The following is a 24,195-nucleotide window of genomic DNA, read 5'->3' on the forward strand; positions in this document are numbered from 1 at the left end:
ATTGCATCAGATAGGGGCAGATTGGCTGTTCGGCCGGCAATGCGGCAATATGTCGAGATCAGGCAGCCAAACCTGAACACTGAACCGAAACCCAACCATCGGTTCCCCTCATCTCTACTGGTAAGTATATGTTACTTATAATTTTTACACCCCCTGGGGCCCATATAAGAAATCTGTTCCCAAAAAAAAACCCTTTAACCTCTTTAACCTTTAACCTCTTAATGCTCAACCCCTTTTTTGTGTCTATTTATACGGTTGTAACTTTTGAACACTTTAAGTGATTTTGAGTTTTTTCATCACATGTTGAACTTAATGTTAGTGGTAAATTGTGGTTGATAAGTTTTGTCTTTATTTAATAAAAAAAATGTAAAAAAAATATGCCATTTTCATAATTTAAAATTAGCTCCTTTGGTTAATTTATTTTGATGTCACACATATTTTAGAATTGACATTTTTGGGAACATTTCTTTTTTAATGAGCTTTATACACTCACCGGCCACTTTATTAGGTACACCATGCTAGTAACGGGTTGGACCCCCTTTTGCCTTCAGAACTGCCTCAATTCTTCGTGGCATAGATTCAACAAGGTGCTGGAAGCTCCTCAGAGATTTTGCTCCATAGTGACATGATGGCATCACACAGTTGCCGCAGATTTGTCGGCTGCACATCCATGATGCGAATCTCCCGTTCCACCACATCCCAAAGATGCTCTATTGGATTGAGATCTGGTGACTGTGGAGGCCATTTGTGTCCAGTGACCTCATTGTCATGTTCAAGAAACCAGTCTGAGATGCTTCCAGCTTTATGACATGGCGCATTATCCTGCTGAAAGTAGCCATCAGATGGGTACATTGTGGTCATAAAGGGATGGACATGGTCAGCAACAATACTCAGGTAGGCTGTGGCGTTGCAACGATGCTCAATTGGTACCAAGGGGCCCAAAGAGTGTCAAGAAAATATTCCCCACACCATGACACCACCACCACCAGCCTGAGCCGCTGATACAAGGCAGGATGGATCCATGCTTTCATGTTGTTGACGCCAAATTCTGACCCTACCATCCGAATGTTGCAGCAGAAATCGAGACTCATCTGACCAGGCAACGTTTTTCCAATCTTCTACTGTCCAATTTCGATGAGCTTGTGCAAATTGTAGCCTCAGTTTCCTGTTCTTAGCTGAAAGGAGTGGCACCCGGTGTGGTCTTCTGCTGCTGTAGCCCACCTGCCTCAAAGTTCGACGTACTGTGCATTCAGAGATGCTCTTCTGCCTACCTTGGTTGTAATGGGTGGCGATTTGAGTCACTGTTGCCTTTCTATCAGCTCGAACCAGTCTGCCCATTCTCCTCTGACCTCTGGCATCAACAAGGCATTTCTGCCCACAGAACTGCCGCTCACTGGATGTTTTTTCTTTTTCGGACCATTCTCTGTAAACCCTAGAGATGGTTGTGCGTGAAAATCCCAGTAGATCAGCAGTTTCTGAAATACTCAGACCAGCCCTTCTGGCACCAACAACCATGCCACGTTCAAAGGCACTCAAATCACCTTTCTTCCCCATACTGATGCACGGTTTGAACTGCAGGAGATTGTCTTGACCATGTCTACATGCCTAAATGCACTGAGTTGCCGCCATGTGATTGGCTGATTAGAAATTAAGTGTTAACGAGCAGTTGGACAGGTGTACCTAATAAAGTGGCCGGTGAGTGTATATATAAATATTGGAAACCACTAGTAATCACTCCATTTTAAAATCTGTACCCCCTCAAACTATAAGAAAAAGCTTTTAGGAAGATTGTTAATCCTTTGAGATCTTCATAGCGGTTGGAGGTCAAAATTTAGAATGGTCTAACTTTGTCAGTAATACATTTATTTAGCCCTAAAATTTGCACATTCCCAAAAGATAAAAAGAGAAAAACCATCTTAAAAGTTCTTATCCAATTTCTCCCGATTACAGAGACCCCCCACATGTGGCCATTACTGTTGTAGGGGCGCACAAAGAGGTGCAGAAGGGAAGGAGGGACCTGCAGCTGCCAGTTGTGTCCTACAGAATTTAGTGTTTTTCAGTTGGTTCATGGCCGCACTTTTTTGAGCTATAAAATATTTGTTTTTCCATTAATGTTGCAATGAAGGGGAAAAATCTATAATTTTTGCATCACCATATTCCAAGTGGCATAACTCTTAATTTTTGGTTTATATAGCTGGTTGAGAACTTTTTTACAATTACGACTTTACAATATTACCATTTTCGTATAGATACGTTTTTAGATCACTTTTAGAGATGAGCGAGCACTAAAATGCTCGGGTGCTCGTTATTCGAGACGAACTTTTCCAGATGCTCGAGTGCTCGTCTCGAATAACGAGCCCCATTGAAGTCAATGGGAGACCCGAGCATTTTTCAAAGGGACCATGGTTCAGGAATAAAATGTGTTATTTAATTGAAAAAGAATGTCTTCTGATAAGTGATCAGATGTATGCAAACATCTGCAATCTATTCTTCACTGTTCCGTGCGTGTATTATCTCCCGACAAGTTATCAGATGTGAAGAACAGTGAAGAATAGAATAAAAACAGTGAACACAGGATCATTTAAGTGAAAAACACAGTGAAGAATAGATTGCAGATGTTCTGCACATCTGCTTACTTGTCGGGGTGATACGCTGTCCCGGGATCGCTCCTCTTCTTCCACTGAAGTCTCCCTGTGCTGCCCGATGTCTCCCCCGTGCTGCCCGATGTCTCCCCCGTGCTGCCCGATGTCTCCCCGTGCTGCCCGATGTCTCCCCCGTGCTGGCCGATGTCTCCCCCGTGCTGGCCGATGTCTCCCCCGTGCTGCCCGATGTCTCCCCCGTGCTGCCCGATGTCTCCCCCGTGCTGCCCGATGTCTGCCCCGTGCTGCCCGATGTCTCCCCGTGCTGCCCGATGTCTCCCCCGTGCTGCCCGATGTCTTCCTGCTGCCCGATGTCTCCCCCGTGCTGCCCGATGTCTCCCCCGTGCTGCCCGATGTCTCCCCCGTGCTGCCCGATGTCTCCCCCGTGCTGCCCGATGTCTCCCCCGTGCTGGCCGATGTCTCCCCCGTGCTGCCCGATGTCTCCCCGTGCTGCCCGATGTCTCCCCCGTGCTGCCCGATGTCTCCCCCGTGCTGCCCGATGTCTGCCCCGTGCTGCCCGATGTCTCCCCGTGCTGCCCGATGTCTCCCCCGTGCTGCCCGATGTCTCCCCCGTGCTGCCCGATGTCTCCCTGCTGCCTGATGTCTCCCTGCTGCTTGATGTCTCCCTGCTGCCGTTCCGCGCGTATCTTCCAACAAGTAAGCAGATGTGCCGAACATCTGTAATCTATTCTTCACTGTGTTCTTCACTGTCTTTTTCACTTAAATGATCCTGTGTTCACTGTTTTTATTCTATTCTTCATTGTTCTTCACTGTGTTTTTTTAATTAAATGCTCGATCTCGAGCAGGGGAAATACTCGTCCGAGCAACGAGCCGTTTCGAGTACCTTAATACTCGACGAGTATACTCGCTCATCTCTAATCACTTTCTATTGCATTTTCTGTGAGACAATAGAGGCAAAATAGGACCTTGGATCAGACCCCAGGGTTTCCATACCATTGATTTTAATAGTGCAGTTGCATTGACCATTTAACAGGTTGACACCCATGATCGGAGCTCACTCTGATATTGTAAGTTACAGCTAAAACTAATTGTTTCCCAATTTCGGCATCCACTCCATGACTTCTCCATTGAGCGCTGTCTGTAAGATCTCCATGCAGTAATAATATGTCAAGGAAGGCTAACAGGTTAAGACTAGAGATGAGCGAACATGCTCGTCCGAGCTTGATGCTCGGTCGAGCATTAGCGTACTCGAAACTGCTCGTTGCTCGGACGAATACTTTGCCCGCTCGAGAAAATGGCAGCTCCCGCCGTTTTGCTTTTTGGCGGCCAGAAACAGAGCCAATCACAAGCCAGGAGACTCTGCACTCCACCCAGCATGACGTGGTACCCTTACACGTCGATAGCAGTGGTTGGCTGGCCAGATCAGGTGACCCTGGGATAGACTAGCCGCTGCCCGCGCTGCTCGGATCATTCTGTCTCTGGATGCCGCTAGGGAGAGAGCTGCTGCTGGTCAGGGAAAGCGTTAGGGTGTTCTATTAGCTTACTGTTAGGCAGGAGTGATTCTCCAAGAACCCAACAGCCCTTCTTAGGGCTACAATAACGTTATACTTTTTTTTTTTTTTATTTGCATCTAGTACCATTTTCTGAGGAATTAGCAGGGGGACTTGCTACCGTTGTGTTTAGCTCTTAGTGGCACACATATCCACCTCAAACACCAAAGTGGGAAAATTTAGTAGGGGTTGGATTTCAATTAGGCACAGTCTGCCATTTGTCCTTTTTTATTTTACGTTTATTTTGTTTCATAACTCAGTGTCATCTCATCTGGCATAGTAGTGTGCTTTCATACTTGGCTAGAAAATAGCCATAGGAGAATCCAAACGGCTTACTTGCGCCTACAGTAGCGTTATATATTTGATTTCTGGTTGATCTGCTGGTGGCTGTACTTGCTGCAGTGCATCTACTAGCCAATTGTGAGCAATTTGTAGTGAGACTTGCGACCGCTGTGTTTTGCGCTTAGTGACGCACATATCCATTGCAAAGACCGTAGTGGGAAAATTTTGTAGGGGTTGGATTTCAATTAGGCACAGTCTGCCATTTGTCCTTTTTCATTTTACGTTTATTTTGTTTAATAACTCAGTGTCATCTCATCTGGCATAGTAGTGTGCTTTCATACTTGGCTAGAAAATAGCCATAGGAGAATCCAAACGGCTTACTTGCGCCTACAGTAGCGTTATATATTTGATTTCTGGTTGATCTGCTGGTGGCTGTACTTGCTGCAGTGCATCTACTAGCCAATTGTGAGCAATTTGTAGTGAGACTTGCGACCGCTGTGTTTTGCGCTTAGTGACGCACATATCCATTGCAAAGACCGAAGTGGGAAAATTTAGTAGGGGTTGGATTTCAATTCGGCACAGTCTGCCATTTTTCCTTTTTTAGTTTACGTTTATTTTGTTTAATAACTCAGTGTCATCTCATCTGGCATAGTAGTGTGCTTTCATACTTGGCTAGAAAATAGCCATAGCTATAGGATAGCATTGTTTGTTTTTAAAAACTCAAAAACACAAAAAAAAACAAAAAACACAAAAAAAAGTTAAAAAAAAATTAAAGTTATAACTCTCATTTTAAAAATGTTTAACCCGAGGGCTAGGGGTAGAGGACGAGGGCGGGGACGTGGGCGTCCAACTACTGCAGGGGTCAGAGGCCGTGGTCCTGGGCGGGGTGAGACACCACCTGCTTATGAGGGAGCAGGGGAACGCCGCAGAGCTACACTCCCTAGGTTCATGTCTGAAGTTACTGGGACTCGTGGTAGAGCACTGTTGAGGCCAGAACAGTGCGAACAGGTGATGTCGTGGATTGCTGACAATGCTTCGAGCAATTTGTCCACCAGTCAGTCTTCCACGCAGTCCACCCATGTCACCGAAATCGCCACTCCTCCAGCTCCTGCACCTCAGCCTCCTCCCCCCCAGTCTGCCCCCTCCCAGGAAAATTTGGCATTTGAACCGGCATACTCTGAGGAACTGTTTTCTGGACCCTTCCCACAGTCACAAACCACTTGTCCGGTTGCTGCTGAGCAATTTTCCGATGCCCAGGTTTTCCACCAGTCACAGTCTGTGGGTGATGATGACCTTCTTGACGTAGTGGAAGTGTGTAAAGAGGTGTCCGATGATGAGGAGACACGGTTGTCAGACAGTGGGGAAGTTGTTGTCAGGGCAGGAAGTCCGAGGGGGGAGCAGACTGAGGGATCGGAGGATGATGAGGTGACAGACCCAAGCTGGGTTGAGAGGCCGGGTGAACACAGTGCTTCTGAGACGGAGGAGAGTCCTCGACCAGAACAGGTTGGAAGAGGCAGTGGTGGGGCCAGACGGAGAGGCAGGGCCAGAGCTGGTGCATCAGCGCCAAATGTGTCAACTAGTGAAGCTCCCGTGGCGAGGGCTCTTGCGGCGAGGGCTAGATCTTTAGAAGTCTGGAGGTTCTTTAAGGAAACACGGGATGACCGACGGACTGTGGTGTGCAACATTTGCCAAACCAGGCTCAGCAGGGGTTCCACCACTACTAGCTTAACTACCACCAGTATGCGCAGGCATATGAATGCTAAACACCCCACTCAGTGGCAACAAGCCCATTCACCTCCGGCCGTGCACACCACTGCTCCTTCCCCTGTGTCAGCTGATAGTCAGCCCCCTGCCCAGGACCCTGCCACAAAAACCCCATCGTCGCCTCCACGATCCTCCACAGCATCCACCAGCGTTCAGCTCTCCATACCCCAGACGCTGGAGCGGAAATGCAAATATAGTGCAACCCACCCGCACGCCCAAGCCCTTAATGTGCACATCTCCAGATTGCTTAGCCTGGAGATGCTGCCCTATAGGCTAGTAGAGACCGAGGCCTTTCGCAACCTCATGGCGGCGGCCGCCCCTCGGTATTCGGTCCCCAGCCGCCACTACTTTTCCCGATGTGCCGTCCCAGCCCTGCACCAGCACGTGTCAGACAACATCATCCGTGCCCTGACCAACGCCGTTTCTGACAAGGTCCACCTGACCACGGACACGTGGACGAGTGCTACAGGGCAGGGCCACTATATATCGCTGACGGCACATTGGGTTAACTTGGTGGAGGCTGGGAGCGAGTCTGACCCTGCGGCTGGTCATATACTGCCGACGCCGAGGATTGCGGGGCCTACCTCGGTCCAGGTGTTTCAGGCCTACTATGCCTCCTCCTCCTCCCACCCCTCCTCCACCTCCTCCTCCGAACTACCATCCGTGGGCACGGCGCCATCAGTCGGTAGCTCTAGGCACAGCAGCAGTGCCGTCGCTAATCGACAGCAGGCGGTGCTCAAACTGCTGAGCCTAGGCGATAAAAGGCACACCGCCCAAGAGCTATTACAGGGCATCACGGCGCAGACTGATCTGTGGCTGGCACCGCTGAACCTGAAGCCAGGCATGGTTGTGTGTGACAACGGCCGTAACCTGGTGGCGGCTCTGCAACTCGGCAGACTGACACATGTGCCATGCCTGGCCCATGTGTTAAATCTGATAGTTCAGCGTTTCCTCAAGACATACCCCAATCTGTCTGATTTGCTCACGAAGGTGCGCCGCATCTGTGCGCATTTCAGGAAGTCCAGCACAGATGCTGCCACTCTCAGGGCAGCGCAGCGCCGCCTCCAACTGCCCGCTCACCGACTGTTGTGCGACGTGCCCACGAGGTGGAATTCAACACTGACCATGTTATCCAGAGTTTACCAGCAGCGCCGAGCGATTGTAGACTGCCAGATGTCAACTTCCACCAGAACTGGTAGTCAGGTCAGTCAGCTTCCTCAAGTCTACAATGAGGAGTGGACGTGGATGTCTGATATCTGTCAGGTGCTGAGTAACTTTGAGGAGTCAACACAGATGGTCAGTGGCGATGCCGCCATCATCAGCCTCACCATCCCGCTGCTTGGCCTGTTGAAAAACTCTCTGATCAGCATGAAGTCGGAAGCTTTGCGCTCATCACAAGAGACGGGGGAAGAAGATTCCCTTGTTGATAGCCAAAGCACCCTTAGGTCTGTTTCTCAGCGCATATCGGAGGAGGTGGAGGAGGATGAGGAGGAAGAGGAGGAGAATGTTGGCGAGACACAAGAGGGGACCATTGTTGAGTCCTTCACTGTTCAGCGTGTATGGGCAGAAGAAGAGGAGTTGGAGGAGTTGGAGGAGGGAGAAATGGACAGTCAGGCCAGTGAGGGGAGTGAATTCTTACGCGTTGGTACTCTGGCGCATATGGCAGATTTCATGCTAGGCTGCCTATCCCGTGACCCTCGCGTTCAAAGAATTTATTCCAGCACCGATTACTGGGTGTTCACTCTCCTGGACCCACGGTACAAGCAAAATCTTTCCACTCTCATCCCTGCAGAGGAAAGGAGTGTGAGAATGCATGAATACCAGCAGGCCCTGGTGCACAAGCTGAAACAGTATTTCCCTTCTGACAGCGCTAGCGGCAGAGTGCGTAGTTCTGCGGGACAAGTAGCAAGGGAGAGTAGGCGAGCAGGCAGCTTGTCCAGCACTGGCAAGGGTACGCTTTACAAGGCTTTTGCCAGCTTTATGTCACCCCAGCAAGACACTGTCACCTGTCCCCAGTCTCGGCAGAGTAGGGCTGATCTTTACAGAAAGATGGTGAGGGAGTACGTAGCTGACCATACCATCGTCCTAAATGATCACACAGCTCCCTACAACTACTGGGTTTCAAAGCTGGACATGTGGCACGAACTGGCGCTGTACGCCTTGGAGGTTCTTGCCTGCCCTGCCGCTAGCGTCTTGTCCGAGCGGGTTTTCAGTGCAGCTGGTGGCATCATCACCGATAAGCGTACACGCCTGTCGACTGACAGCGCTGACAGGCTGACGCTTATTAAGATGAATAAAGCCTGGATTTCTCATAATTTCCAATCTCCACCAGGTGAAGGAAGCTCAACCTGAATAATTGATCCACTCCTCCTCCTCCTCATTTTCCTCCTTCTCCTCCTCTTTGTACAGTAAAGCAGAGGAAACTGGCTATTTTTTGACAGGGCCCACTGGCTCTAGCTATAGTACTTTATGCATTTAATTTTTCTGGAGGGCCACCGACCCGGTCCTCTGGTTTAAACAATTTTTGGGAGTGCCACATACAGGCACTCAATCTATTCCATTTTTCTGGAGGGCCACCTACCTGCTCCTCTGGTTTGAAAAATTTTTGGGACTGCCACATACAGGCACTCAATCTATTCCATTTTTCTGGAGGGCCACCTACCTGCTCCTCTGGTTTGAAAACTTTTTGGGACTGCCACATACAGGCACTCAATCTATTCCATTTTTCTGGAGGGCCACCTACCTGCTCCTCTGGTTTGAAAACTCTTTGGGACTGCCACATACAGGCACTCAATCTATTCCATTTTTCTGGAGGGCCACCTACCTGCTCCTCTGGTTTGAAAACTTTTTGGGACTGCCACATACAGGCACTCAATCTATTCCATTTTTCTGGAGGGCCACCTACCTGCTCCTCTGGTTTGAAAACTTTTTGGGACTGCCACATACAGGCACTCAATCTATTCCATTTTTCTGGAGGGCCACCTACTTGCTCCTCTGGTTTGAAAACTTTTTGGGACTGCCACATACAGGCACTCAATCTATTCCATTTTTCTGGAGGGCCACCTACCTGCTCCTCTGGTTTGAAAACTTTTTGGGACTGCCACATACAGGCACTCAATCTATTCCATTTTTCTGGAGGGCCACCTACTTGCTCCTCTGGTTTGAAAACTTTTTGGGACTGCCACATACAGGCACTCAATCTATTCCATTTTTCTGGAGGGCCACCTACCTGCTCCTCTGGTTTGAAAACTTTTTGGGACTGCCACATACAGGCACTCAATCTATTCCATTTTTCTGGAGGGCCACCTACCTGCTCCTCTGGTTTGAAAAATTTTTGGGACTGCCACATACAGGCACTATCCAAATTAAATTGTCTCCATAGCAGCCTCCACACGTTGTCTCCATTGCTACCTCCAAAAGTCGTCCATATAGCTGCCTCCATACATCGTCCCTTTATCAAACGAGGTGTGTCAGGCAGAAATTTGGGTTGTTTTCATGGATTCCACATCAAAGTTGTTAACTTTGTCGCCACCCTGCTGTGTTATCCACAAAATATACTGGCAAACTTTTATCATTTACCGATATTATTTCAGCGCTTCTTGCGCATCTGTTTACATTCCCCTCACCCGGCATATCCTAAACTTATAAGAACGCTACTACACTTGATCTTATACAAAAGGTTCTTAGAAGTGCTGTTTGGGGAGTAGCCTAGAGACAGGGGCTTGGATTGGCGAAAGCTCGCCTGGCAGCGGAGCGCCAGCTCCATGCCAAGATCCAACTAACATAGTTTTAACTGCAGCACCTTTAATCTACTACTAGTTCACTGCCTCCATACATGGTCCCCTTATCAAACGAGCTGTGTCAGGCAGAATTTTGGGTTGTTTTCATGGATTCCATGTTAACTTTGTCGCCACCCTGCTGTGTAATCCACAAAATATACTGGGAAACTTTTATCATGTAGCGATATTATTTGAGCGCTTATTGCTCACCTCCTTTGGTTCCTCTCTGCCACCCATTGGTTTGAAGCCTGAGTCCATTTAGGGTATGTCGCCATGCAACTCTCTAGCCTGCTGCCGCTGCCTCTGCATGCCGTCCCCTATAGTGTCAGGGTCAATTATTGGATGTTTTAGATGCTATCTAGCTTCATTCTGTCACTCTGTCATGGCCATGCTGTTGCCCATAATTTTGGCATAATGGTGCGATTATGCAGCCTCAGAGGCATCCATGCATGCTGCCCCTGCTGTTTCCTGTCCATTTCCGTGGTGTTTCCATCCTTTTCTGAGGTTCCCAGGTGTTTGGCCAAGCTTCCCTGTGCAGAGCCTTGGTCCCCTTGAAAAATGCTCGAGTCTCCCATTGACTTCAATGGGGTTCGTTATTCGAGACGAGCACTCGAGCATCGGGAAAAGTTCGTCTCGAATAACGAGTACCCGAGCATTTTAGTGTTCGCTCATCTCTAGTTAAGACCTTTTAAGACGATCCTATAAAAGATCTTGTTCTGATAGTATCCACAGACTATAACTTGTCGGAGAAGGTCATGGCAAAAACACACCAAGGAAAAACACATATATAGTACCTATGCTGTACCCTGACAGTACATTTGTGGTCTCTGAATCTCAAACATGCCTTTTGCTTCAAGGTTTTAGTGCCCCCAACTTGTTTAACTTAAAGCTGTTGACATGGTGAAGCCTAGGACCACCCACTGCTCAATAGAGATTCTAACCAGCATATTGGCCGAAACTAATGGCGCCGTGTGATCAAGAACAGTGGTAGAAAGGATTCATTCTTTATTGGAATTAGTAAAGCAGCTCAGGCAAAGACCACACATATGACAGTCTAATTAGATATAGAGTATTGAAACTACGCTGGTACTATGCTAAGTAGGCTCTCTCCTGCCGTGGATGGTTTTGAAACTGAGCAGACAGTCTGATCCAAAAATAACAACATTGATTGCTTCAGACTGGTAGTAACTACCAGAAAACATCAGGTCAAAAAAAATAAATATGAAACTTTGCCTTTTAATGCGATATGGAGTTGACCCCGCCACTCTTCTCATCCTCCTATTCGTCTAGTTTCTTCTCCTCCGGCTACTGCTCCGATCCTCTTCCCTCTCCTGATTCCCTGAAACAGCTGCTACGTGACCTTGTATCTCATGACTGTGTGCGGCCTCCGTCATATCTACCCCCTTCCCTTTGGTTGGGCTGAATGCTTTATGGGGAGATCTGGCCTAGGTACTATAAAGGCAAGGGGAAGACTTAAGGTATTATAGAAGATTGGACCAACCAGAATAATGTTAATGAAATTAACAAATGAAATAGTAGAATGGAAGTGTTACCCAAGTCATCTATTCTTACCCAAACTTCGTATTATTTCACAACCTTACAAATGCACATCATTACCGCTTTGACTTCAATAAGTCCTCCAGGGAGATTGACCGTTGCGCTGCCTAACACTACAAGAGTCCATTTTATTCATTACCTTCTCTGGAGCAGCATGGAACTTCCTTGGACCATCAAACAAGTGAGCGCTAAGCACTTCACTGGTGTAAGCTGTGACAGAGGCTTTATTGACTTAGTAGATTTTGACCATGGGACACTGTTAGTGATGAGCAGACCCTTGAAGGTTTGGCTGAACCTGGATGAAAAAGTTCAATTTGTCTACCTTATACCAACACCTGTGATCGGTGCTGACCTCGCTGTGCAGTGCGTTACCACTGGAGAGACTGGCAGGAAGCAGAGGCGAGAGAGAAGTGAGGATAGAGATGGATTAAGGGGGTAGCTGAGTTAAGGATAGAATGGAGGGGTGTTAGATGGGAGACCACAGAGAAGATATATTGCAATAGTCCAAGTGGGAGATGATGTGGGCATAGACTATCAATTTTGTAGATTCCTAGTTGAGGAAAGCTCAGATGCCAGAGAAGTTCGTGAGTTGGATGCTTTGTGGTAGTAAGGGCCATGGAGCAATGAATTGTGACATTAGGCCAGGTGGGAAGAATGGTAACAAAGTGACCAGATGGGGCATTTTGCTGCTTTAAAAAACAATGAAGGATCCCAGCACCACAATTAAAAATTCTTGATTTTTTAAATACATGTTAAAACAAGTAACACTAACACTAATAAGTTGCCATCGATGCTGGCTGACGCGTTTCAGGCAACTTAGACAAATTGTGTGCCCATAGTCATAGCCTGACTATTTTGTGTCCCCTTTATCTGGTCACTTTGTGACCCTTTCCAGTTCCTTCCAGTATGAGGTAGAGCTTATTTCAATACTGAATGGTTTTCGTGCCTAAATATTTTCTGACTGTTAGGCTTGCTATATGGATCTGTGCCCTTACTTATTTCCCCCCTTTCCTCTACCTTGTATTTGTAATTTCATTATTTATTTGTGTGTTTAACACATATTTTTCAATTAAAAATGGATTGATTTAAATTTTTCTTGGCAATGTGCTATTTAATGACTTCAAACACAATGGGGGTCATTTAGCTTTATTTTTCTTCCTGTCTTTTTTGCAATTTTTTTGCCACATTGCAAATTTTGTGCCTATTCGAAATGTGCACAGAAGTCTGCCGCTATTCTTTCCTGTTTGTGTTGTATGTCCCTTTAAGTGTTTTCACCTTGTCGTAGAGAGGGACCGCCTATTGTCTGTACCTTTTAGGGTTTGTCGAAGAAAGTAGGTAGGTTGAGTTTAGGGATCACTGTGCTGTTTTTTCGGGTTTGTGTCTCAGAACCTGGTGCCCACATTACTCTTTTCTAGGCACAGAACTGAAATGAGCTCTCAGAGATAATTGTAAATGGTGTTATTGGTGAATTTCTGCCACCCACCCAAAGTTTCTCCCAGATATTGGTCTACAAAATTCAAGTCTAAAAGCATAGTCCCAAGTAAGTCTGATGGAAGTCAATTTAGGGGGAGATTTATCATAAGTGTCTCAGAGCAAAACTGTTCTAGTTGCTGTTGATGAAACCATGTCTCCATCTACCCTCCCATATAGATTGGGAGCCCTCATCGGCAGGGTCCTCCTTTCCCTTTCTGTATTTTATGTTAATCTCTTACTGATTGTACAGAGCAATGGAATTAATGCTGCTCTATAAAGAAATAATAATAAATAATACACCTACCATACTTTGGGTGTCCATCAACCAACAGCCATAGCCCCATAAAAATATTAATGTGGAAAAATGATAATTCAGGATGGCCTAATAGTTTATCACAGCCCTACCACTAAAGGCCATTAGTTGGCAGACCAAAATCTACTATTGGACCTACTGCAGACCACTACGTGAAACAATGAAAGTCGATAACGAACCTACCTAACCTACACAACTAGGCTTACAATTAACCACCATGTGATCTTCTTCAAACCACTACACGATTTAAAGGAATTAGTTGACCTTCTAAAGACTGTTAGTTAATATAGTGAAGACCAAGTCTTGACCTACTTGATATACTTAAAGAATATTTGGTGAAAGATGACCACTACTTGACAAACTGAAGACCACTTCTTGATCACTTGAGATCCACTAATTTCCCTGTTCAAAAATACTATTGGAGACCATTACAGACTACTGGACCCCCTGAAGACTTTGAGGTCTCTTCTTTATAGTATGACATATATTTTTTTGTAGAGTCTATGACTATGATTTTACCCGTTCACATGTGTTAGACATCTTGATATGTTCCTCAGAGATTTCACATCTGCCTTATCATTCCTTTAATGAGCCTCCTCGGGAGAGAACTGGCCAAGGTCTGATCTACCAAGAGAATTATTTTCATGCTGGGGAGGATGGGGGGGGGGCGCTTTATATAATTAACGAGAACTAGCCCTTGTTATAAAGCTTCTGCAGGACAACGATAGCTAAGTATAAGAGTCTCGAAGAACTACGCTGCACTACGCCTACCGCTGCCGGCATCAGCCTCATTCATATACATCTCATGTCTCATACTTTAGTCACTGACTACAATTCCTTTCAAGATCCTGATCACACAACTGCAAATTCCACCATCAACGTTTGTCACATTTTGATCACATGTGGATCTACTTACCCCTTTCTCATCCCGTTTATATACGATTACAGCTCTTGATACATCCATATCCTGGACTATATCCTTATGATACACAAGTACGGTGAGGACATCTATGAGACCTACAAAGGTGTAATATCAAGAGCCAAGGTGAATGTTCGGAAATGCATTAGACATCATCTGTTACTTCTTTGAACAAAGGTGAGCTGAATTGTTTCTATCAGTGATGATACCTTATCAGAGGTAAGTCCTTCCTATGTCGTGGGACTTTACCATAATCTGCTAAGCCAACCTCGCTATGATGTGCCTGGAGTTTAGGTGGCAGCCCTATGAGCCATTGGATTTGGTAAGAGTGAGATGATATAAAAATCCAAAATCATCTGTCTCAAGGTCATGGGAAGAAGACAGAAGTCACAAACTCAGACCAAAACATGGGGTTATGACCAAAGTTTCTAACTGCTAACCATTTTGGGAGTCTCCTTCTAGCTGACGTACCGACATCTTACAACGGCAATGACGTTAGTAGAACGAGCAGCCTGTGTTCTATCATGGTTTCTTATCTCAATGTCTCAATGTCCTCAGACCTGAGAATGAAGGCCTCTGCGAGACATTACAGACACAACCAAATTCCAAGACTGTGGGGCACATTTACTTACCCGTCCTGTCGCGATCCCCAATGAGCGTTGTCCAACGAAGATTCATAGCTGCCGCGATTCACTAAGATCCTGCACCCAATTTCCTGCATGTGTCTCTTCCCCCACTCAGGTCCGCCGGAGTTCCCCATCTTCTTCCCGGGGCATGTAAGTGCATGGCTTACGACACAATTTTGAATATTAAATGCGGCGCTTAGTCCGAATCAGTCAGGTTGTCCGACGGCCACGTAGCCTGATTTGTAACACATAAATGCCAGCGCAATTGTGCCAAAATCCGATTGCGTGCGCCAAAAACCCCGGTTAAATGCGGCACACATTGCGGTGCGCTAGGAAATGTGCCCCTGTGGGTACAAGGTGGTATATGAAATATCTTCTAGCATTACAAAGAGAATATACAAACATACTGGAATATTATATATTAGCAAACTAAAAGTTACATTAATTACATCATCGGTGCAGGAAAATTGTAAGGACCTCACACAAGAAGACCTACAGTACAGAGAGACAGAAGTAGCATCAGGGATCATAGAGTACAATGTTCATGCTGGATTTTCTTGAATATTAAATGAGGTATCAGTATGAAAGTGCACACCCAGAGGTTAGGCATGGTATTACAAGTTAATAATGATTCTTTTGATGATGAATGTGAGACGCAAAGGGAAAAAATCCTACACTGTAATGTGTATACTCCACCATTTCCATTGCCTCCTTACACTTTTAGAATTCGTATAAGTAAGTTGAGCATTTTTAAGGGTCACTCCTTGAAGTATTATTATACTTAGAGATATTATTACAGTGGGTATAGAAAGTCTCCAGACCCCTCTAAATTTTTCACTCTTTATTTTATTGCAGCTAATTGGTAAGATCAGAAAAGGGTTTTTTTGCGGATTTATGTGCACTCTGCCCCCATCTTTACAGAAAAAACTGAAATGTAGATATTTTTACTACTGTATTAAACAAGAAAAACTGAAATCTCCCTTGTGATAAGTATCCGCCCCATGGTGATAAGTATTCAGCCCCCGGTGATAAGTATTCAGCCCCTGGTGATAAGTATTCAGCCCCCGGTGATGAGTATTCGGCCCCTGGTGATAAGTATTCAGCCCCCGGTGATGAGTATTCAGCCCCTGGTGATGAGTATTCAGCCCCCGGTGATGAGTATTCGCCCCCCCGGTGATGAGTATTCGGCCCCCGGTGATGAGTATTTGGCCCCCGGTGATGAGTATTTGGCCCCTTTGCTCAGTGATGTGTAGAAGCTTTGGAGCTGGTGCAGCCAGGAGTCTTCTTGGTAAGATGCTACAAGTTTCTCCCCCCTGGATTTGGGGATCCTCTGCCTCTTCCTTGTAGGTCCTCTCCAGTTCCCTCAGGATGGATGGTAAAAGTTAGTGGAGGCTATTTTTATGTCTCTCCAGAGATGCTCCATTCGTTTTAGGTACAGGCTCTGGCTGGGACAGACAGGAATGGTCACAGAGATGTTCTGAAGCCTCTGTGGTGTTATTTAGCTTGTGCTTAGGGTCATTGTCTTGTTGGAAGGTTCAGCCCAGTCTGAGGTTCGGAGCCTTTGGAAGAGATTTTCATAAAGGATATCTCTGTACTGGCCACATTCATCTTTCCTTAGATAACAATGAGTAGTCCTGTCACCCCCATAGCCTGATTCTGCCCCGACCATGTGTCACTGCTGGGATTGTATTTGGCAGGTGATGAGCAGAGCTTGGTTTTCACCACCACTTAGAATTTATACCAAAAAGTTATTAATCTCATCAGAGCAGACAAACTTATTTCTCATAGTCTGGGAGTCCTTTTATGTGTTTTTTCCACACTGTATGCAACTTTCATACGTCTTGCACTGAGGAGAGGCTTCCATCGGCAGACTCTGCCATAAAGCCCCGACTGGAGGAGGGCTGCAGTGTTAGTTCACTTTGTAAACCTCTACACCTCTGGAGCTCAGGCACAAGGATCCTGGGGTTCTATACCTCTCACACCAAGGCTTCTCTCCCCCGATTGCTTTGTTTGGCTGTATGGCCAGGTCGAGGGAGTGTTGTGGTAGTCCAAAACCTCTTCCGCCTAAGAATTATGGAGGCCTCTGTGCTCTTAGGAGCCTTGAGTGCTTCAGAAATTCTTTTGTAACCTTAGCCAGATCAGAGTCTTGTCACAATTCTGTGAGCTTCTTGGGCAGTTCCTTAGACTTCAGGATTCTCATGTGCTCTGACATGCAATGTGAGCTGTGAGGTCTTGTATAGACAGGTGTGTTCCTTACCTAATCAAGTCCAATCAGTTTAATTTAACAAAGCTGGACTCTTTTAAGGAGTAGAACGAGCTCAAGGAGGATCAGAAGGAAATGGAAAGCATGTGAGTTAAATATGAGTGTCACAGCAAAGGGTCTGAATACTTATGTTTAATAAACTGGCAAAAACATTTACATTTATGTTTTTTTCTTATCAAGATGGGGAGCAGAGTGCACATTAATGAGAACAATTACCAATTGACTATAATGAAACAAAGAGTGAGAATTTTAAAGATATCTGCATACTTTTTGTATCCACTGTACATTATACTTTTAATTCCGTCCGAATCTGGCTATGAATGGGATCCATATCATTCCTGATTGGCTTTTAATGAATCTTTCAAAATGGTGGCTTCCTAATACTATCATTCATTCAAGAGCTTTTTTTAAAAAATTTTTTAGAGGACTGGAGGGGGTTATATAGCAACTTTCCCGACAATTGCAGCAACATCATTTCAGACAAGTATAATTTGGACTCTAACCAAAGCTTTTGATACATTTGACAAAGTTTCTACAAATTTAAGCTTGGATGATCCACTCTAATTTTTATTATATTTTATTCTGCAGGATAATCACTGAAATGAGCCATTTATCAATTGTAACATGTAGTCTCATCATGTTTCATCTTATTCCTGTGATTTGGTCCATTCATGAAGGCTGTAGGTTGCAAGCAGGAGACCTTGAAGGAATATCTCAGTCTGGAGATGTTATGATTGGAGCGGTGCTACCGATTCACTTGGACAAGGTCTATCAACATGTTTCCTTTAACGCGAGACCACCAAGGACCACATGTATGATGTATGTTATATCATAATATTCAAAAGGTTTATGAGTTTCTAAAATTTAGTTCTTCTATTAACATCCATAAACTTTGATATAGAAGTCTATTCCAGTGAATAAATTAGCTAAAGGTTTGTCACCAGAATCAACTAGTGGTCGCCTTTCAACTGGTTGACCATCAGCATAGTAAAAGTCCAACTCAAGATCTGATATTTAGGAAGAAGATCTTAAATAGTAGTTCTTGGTTTGGGACTGAGAAGTTGGTGCACATTTATATCAAACAAACCATACAGTAAATAATTGTTCTTCTTCATCCTCCAGGTTCCATTTTGAGAGTTACCAACATCTCCAAGCCCTGATATTTGCCATAGAGGAGATCAATAAAAATGTTTATATTCTTCCTAACGTATCAATTGGTTTTCAAGCATTTGATTCCTGTACCACGCTCCATCAAGACTTAGAAGGGACTTTGAAAGCGTTGACAGGTTGTGAAAGGGTTATCCCAAATTACAGATGTTTAAATAATGTTCCTCTTAGCGCCGTGATCGGTCACTCAATTTCTACAAACTCAATGGCAGTGGCTCATATACTTGGTCTTTATAGATATGTGCAAGTAAGTAATATCTCAGTTTCTAAACAAAAGGGGGACTCATTTACTTACCCCGGTCCATTCGCGATCCCACTGCGCGTTGTCCGACGTTGATTCGGAGCTTGCCGGGATTCACTAAGGTCACTGCTGCGCCGAGGTCCGCCGGAGTTCACCTTCTTCTTCCTGGTGCATGTAAGTGCGTGTCAAGCTACACATTTTTTTTTAAATAATTCATTTTTTCCGAATCCGTCAGGTTTTCCGATGGCCACGTCCCCCGATTTCCATCACGTGAAACCCAGCGATGATGCAACACAAACCGATCGCGTGCACCAAAAACCCGGGGCAAAACAGCGCAAACCGGTAATTTTTGGAAAACCCAACGAAAATGAGTGATTCGGGCCCTTAGTAAATGAGCCCCAGGGTCTCTGGTGACTGGTTCTCTTTGACATAACCAAATATTCAAGACATGTCCATCAGTTTAGTTTTACGGGTCAAAAGACATCTTGAGTACTTATAATTTATTCCATTACTGTCCTTTATCATTTGTTCCTTGACACATAGGCTTCTTCTTTTCTCAAAAGTTAAGAGGATCTCAAGGATTTTTTCTTTATTGTTTGCACAGATAAGCCATTTCTCTACCAGTCCACTCCTAAGTGATCGGTCAAAGTTCCCTTCCTTCTTTAGGACAATCCCCAGTGACACCTTTCAATCTCAAGGACTGGCTCAACTTTTGCAACATTTTAACTGGACTTGGGTTGGCTTGTTGGCAGTAGACAATGATTATGGACAACATGGAATTCAACTAGTCAAAAAGGAAATAGCTAAGTATGGAGCATGTGTGGCTTTCAGTGAGACAATTCGGAGAAGTCAACCTGATCGGAATGCTCCATATATAGTGAAGGCCATGAAGATGTCAACAGCTAGTGTGGTTATTGTCTTCTCCAATGATATAGACTTTGTTCCTGTTTTGGATGAGATGTTGAGGCAAAATATCACAGGCAAGACATTGATTGCCAGCGAAGCTTGGTCTACATCTACTTTAGTGACCCTGGAGAGATTTGCTGATATTCTCTCAGGCACCCTAGGTTTTGCACTCTTTAGCGGCATTATCCATGGATTTCAGCCTTTTCTTAATAAAGTCCATCCTTCAACTTCTCTTGGAGAGGAGTGGGTGAAATTGCTCTGGGAACAAACTTTTAGCTGTAAATTTTTGAATGACTCTACTGTGAACAATTCTAGAGAAACCCAATGCACTGGAGAAGAAAGTCTAGAAGGTGTCCTAAACAGTTACAATGATGTATCAAGTTTAAGAGTCACGTTTAATGTCTACAATGCGGTCCATGTGGTGGCCAAAGCTTTGGAAGACCTCAGTAACTGTAATAGAAGAAGGAATCAAGTTTTTGATGTTAACTGTGCAAAGTTATGGAACTTCAAGCCATGGCAGGTAAATCAAAATGGAGACTTGGTTGAAGAACCAGGTCTGATATCAGACGGTTCCATATGACCTGTTTTTTAATCATTTTGAATTTTGTTGTAAGTAGCACTTTCATTACTCTACTCCGGTAATGGCCTGGCCAACCAAATTTCTAGAACATCCTATTATGGGCTGAGGTCCTGATCCCTACACTTTGGCTGTTATCAATCTCCAAAACTCTATATTTCATAAAATTAAGCATTTAACCCAAGTTTCTTCTTTTACAGCTCCTAAAGTTTATGAAGAGAGTTAGACTAACACTCAGCAGTGGAAGGGATCTCTATTTCGATGACAATGGAGACCCACCTGCAATCTATGACATTGTGAACTGGCAGTTGAGTCCAGATGGAACCTTAAAGAAGGTCAAAGTTGGCAGCTATGATGCCAACTCTACTCACGTATTCACAATCAATTCAAGTTACCTATATTGGTCTGGTGGAGGCCAACAGGTGGGACTGCAGGCATCATTACAATGTAATGTCCATTATATCTTACCATTGTAGTCAGCAGATTTATGACATACAGTTTGCGTCACAGGGAAAGTAGATAAAGTTTATTTGATTTCCATTAGGCCCCTTCTTCGGCCTGCAGTCTGAGCTGTCCTTTGGGTTATCGGAAGGTGAGCATAGAAAAGGAACCCATGTGCTGCTTTCATTGCATTCCTTGTCCTCAAGGAGAGATCTCCAATCACACAGGCAAGTATTCAGATTTGTAGCAGCAAGTAATGATAATACCATATATAGCACATGTAGCTTTAAAAGGAACAAGAAGCCTATGGGGGGATATATATCAGGGCTTCTGCACCACATCAGTGGTGTAGAAGACCTGAAATCATAGCTTATTGCTAGCACTTGCGATTATATTTCCCAGGGAGAGGAGGGGCGTGAAGAAGGCATGGTCGGCGGGGTGGGTGGGATCGCGGCTGTCGGGGAGTTGACCATCGCAGAGCGTTTCTGTCCCCCACCTGTGCACTCACTGCAGCCGGCGAATTTTCATATGTGGGCCTGGCATAGAGATAAACGCTGCACAGGATCCCGCTGGATACATCAAGACACCAAAGCCTCTTGATATATTCCGCTGTGCTGGAGCAACGACAGGCCCCCCAATGGCAGGTGAGCAGAGGCTGTAGTGCACCTGCTCCTAAGATCCATAAAGAGCTCGTGACATGTCCCTTCCCTATACAAGAAATCCTGTACTACATAGAATACTTTATAGATATGGGCCCTCATATGGGTTTTTCCACTCAAATGCAGTTCCTTCAAGTTAATTATCTGCTGAAACCAGTTAAAGGTGGATACAAAACAACATGTCCCATGTTATACAGTATGTTAAGGTAAGGCCAGCTGGGTATTTGCCTCTGTATTAATTCTGCATTTTGTGTAAAATTTTAGACTCCGCTAACTGCTATCGTTGTCCGTGGAATCAATGGCCAAATGCAGAAAGGTCGAGATGTCTTTCCAAGACCATAGAGTACCTGTCTTATGACGATGTTCTAGGCTCAACCTTGATGACTATCAGCCTTGCTTCTTCCTTGGTTCCTATTGCAATCTTAAAGCTCTACATTCAACATAAATTGAGCCCCTTAGTCAAAGCCAATAACATCTCCTTAAGTTGTCTTCTTCTCATATGCTTGTTCTTCTGCTTCATTTCAGCTGTAATTTTCATTGGTTACCCCAGTTCAGGGAAGTGTCTCCTACGCCAGATCATATTTGGAGTAGTCTTCGCTCTTTGTATTTCTTGTATTTTGGCCAAAACTCTTCTAGTGGTTTTTGCGTTCTTGGCCACCCGACCCTGTAGTAGACTTCAAACATTCTCCAAAATCAGTTTTTCTTACAGTTTGATTATTTTCTGTTTCTTTATACAGTGTGTCCTGTGTATAACATGGGTGTCCCTTGCTCCTCCATTTTCACAGTACAATATTCATGATTTTCCTGGTCTTATTGTTGTGGAGTGCAATGAGGGATCTGCATTTGCTTTCTGGACTATGTTGGGATATCTGGGTCTCTTGGCTTTCATCAGTTTCTTTGTTGCTTTTATTTCTCGGAGATTACCTGATACGTTCAATGAGGCCACCTATATCACATTCAGCATGTTGGCTTTTGTCACTGTCTGGATGTCCTATGTACCAGCTTCTCTGAGTTCACGGGGAAAATACACAGTAGCTATGGAAGTTTTTGCAATCTTGTGTTCGAGCTGGTCCCTAGTCATCTGCATGTTCATCCCCAAATGCTTCATTTTACTGTTGCGGCCAAACTTGAACACAAAAACCCATGTAAAAATAAAATTGTAATTCAGTAAACACAGAAAAATGATATTCTTTGTATGTAATGGAGCCTCCTTGTTCTGGTTCATAGCCGTTTCAAGGTTAATGAGGTTGCCCCACAACATCTTTCATACCTACGTTTGTCGGGAGGTTAGTAATGTTACTGGGAAATTTTGTGCCTTTCTGTGTTTTCTAACCCTACTGTGTGAATGAATCCCAGGTGGGCGGGTCCACTTTAGGCAAATTGGCATCTCCTATAACTGCCTTCTTCTGGATCAACACTAAAGCCTTATTTCTTAGACTTTTATCCAATCTTATCTATTTTGACCATAACCCCCCCAAAAATCAGGCCTAGTAGTAGAATTCATAGTTTATAACGGTTATAAAAATTAAGTGTCTAAAAATGTCAACTTTTTATATATATGTCAGACTCTTATTTTCAACAATTTTTATGAATATTTTAATTTCATGGTTTGTGGCCTAAGAGGACGAACATTCATCTCTACAGATCCATTCTCACCTCTCACGGAGGTGAAGGCTGTAAGTTGACGGCATCAAACGTCTCACTTACATGGGAGACTGGGCATATATTATAAGGGGAAATAATCTCCTTACATACAGGCCAAGTGACCCCAGAGATTACTTTCACATTGCCTTTCACTCAGGACATCATAAATATTAAAGTAACTGAAGGACTATAATCATCATCATGATTTACATTCCCCTTCATGACTACTACTAGTAGTTCGGCACCCCCAATCCCCAAAGCCGAGCAGACACCACCATTCGTGATTCAGAAAGGGTCAAGCTGGTTGATTGACTGATGAGCAGCCAACCAACCAGCTCACAGCCCCTTAGCAGGGATGTCCTCTGTGGGATTGGCCAGGTGGGACATTTAACTCTGCAATATAAGGTCAGGGTCACATATCCAGACTCCATTACACATAGGAGACAGAGCTAGGGAGAGGTTGCTGCTGTGCATAGGGTCAGTCTGATATGCAGGGACTTCTCAAATACCAACTATTGTCATTTTCATGGCACTTCATGGTGGGGGCAGGAAGCTGCTGTTATTAGGGACCAATGAAATAATTGCCCTTTTTAGGGCTTTGTAGAGAACTACATTGAGCTACTGATACGCTTCTATAGTCCAGGACCACACGTAGAACTATCTGCATTAACAGCATCATCTTAAGGACACAATCTCAGTAAAGTTTTCAGTTGCATCAAAATCTGAGACGTGATATTGTTTTATAGTTTGCCAGTCCATTAAAATCCAAAAGGCACTGATGCAGTATAGTTTGCAGTTCCGGCATCATTCAGTGTTCAGGTAAAATATCAGTCATAGACCTATTTGCATCAGTGTTACTTCACAGTTTTACAAGTATTTGCATCAGTGTTACCTTACACTATCACTCTTAGACCTATTTGCATATAACAGCACTGCATATATTCTCAGGTATACTGGTAGGCCAAAATAGGCCACGCAAAGTTGAGGCATTGGTCAATTACCACCACCAGCAGCACCACCACCACCATCACCAATCCTTTGCACGCCATCTGTTCAGCTTTCAATCCCCCAAATCATGGAGAGAAAGAGGAAGTTTGGGGTATCTCACTCCCAAGCTCTGGTCCTGAATAAGAGCATCCCCTAATAACTGGCCTTTGCAATACTTCAAAGCATTGGTGGAGATGGACAGCTTTAAAGTTCTGATCACACCTGCAGTCCCACAGTATGAAGTTGTTAGCCACCAGCAGACCTTTACCCTACAGGTTGTGGACAAAATTAGGTGTGCCATTAGTCCAGATGTGTACCTCACAACTGACACTGGGATGAGTAAGCATGTGCAGGAACATTACATCCATACAGGCAGGAAGGACTTTGGCTCAAAATCTGCCCCCACCTGGCGGCACTTCTTGCCTCCAGTTTTCTCCTCAAACTCCA

General features: G+C 44.8%; 1 protein-coding gene across 1 annotated transcript; it reads left to right on the top strand.

Annotated features, from left to right (window-relative positions):
- The first annotated feature begins 39 nt into the window (after positions 1-39).
- LOC140128605 (extracellular calcium-sensing receptor-like) lies at positions 40-23,445 on the top strand. Its single transcript, XM_072150302.1, has 6 exons — positions 40-120; positions 19,139-19,960; positions 20,218-20,439; positions 20,562-20,685; positions 21,382-22,262; positions 23,356-23,445. Exons 1-6 carry the CDS (start codon positions 40-42, stop codon positions 23,443-23,445), a joined length of 2,220 nt encoding a protein of 739 aa, XP_072006403.1.
- Positions 23,446-24,195: the final 750 nt, after the last annotated feature.

This window comes from Engystomops pustulosus, chromosome 4 (genome assembly GCF_040894005.1).
Source record: "Engystomops pustulosus chromosome 4, aEngPut4.maternal, whole genome shotgun sequence".
In the NCBI taxonomy this organism is placed as follows: Eukaryota; Metazoa; Chordata; class Amphibia; order Anura; family Leptodactylidae; genus Engystomops; species Engystomops pustulosus.

Bases quoted from the DNA above. Each gene is read 5' to 3' on its own strand.
- LOC140128605 (XM_072150302.1), top strand. From the start codon at position 40: ATGCGGCAATATGTCGAGATCAGGCAGCCAAACCTGAACACTGAACCG. The intron at 20,440-20,561 runs GTGGGACTGCAG...GATTTCCATTAG, and splicing joins GGTCTGGTGGAGGCCAACAG to GCCCCTTCTTCGGCCTGCAG. The intron at 20,686-21,381 runs GCAAGTATTCAG...GTAAAATTTTAG, and splicing joins AGAGATCTCCAATCACACAG to ACTCCGCTAACTGCTATCGT.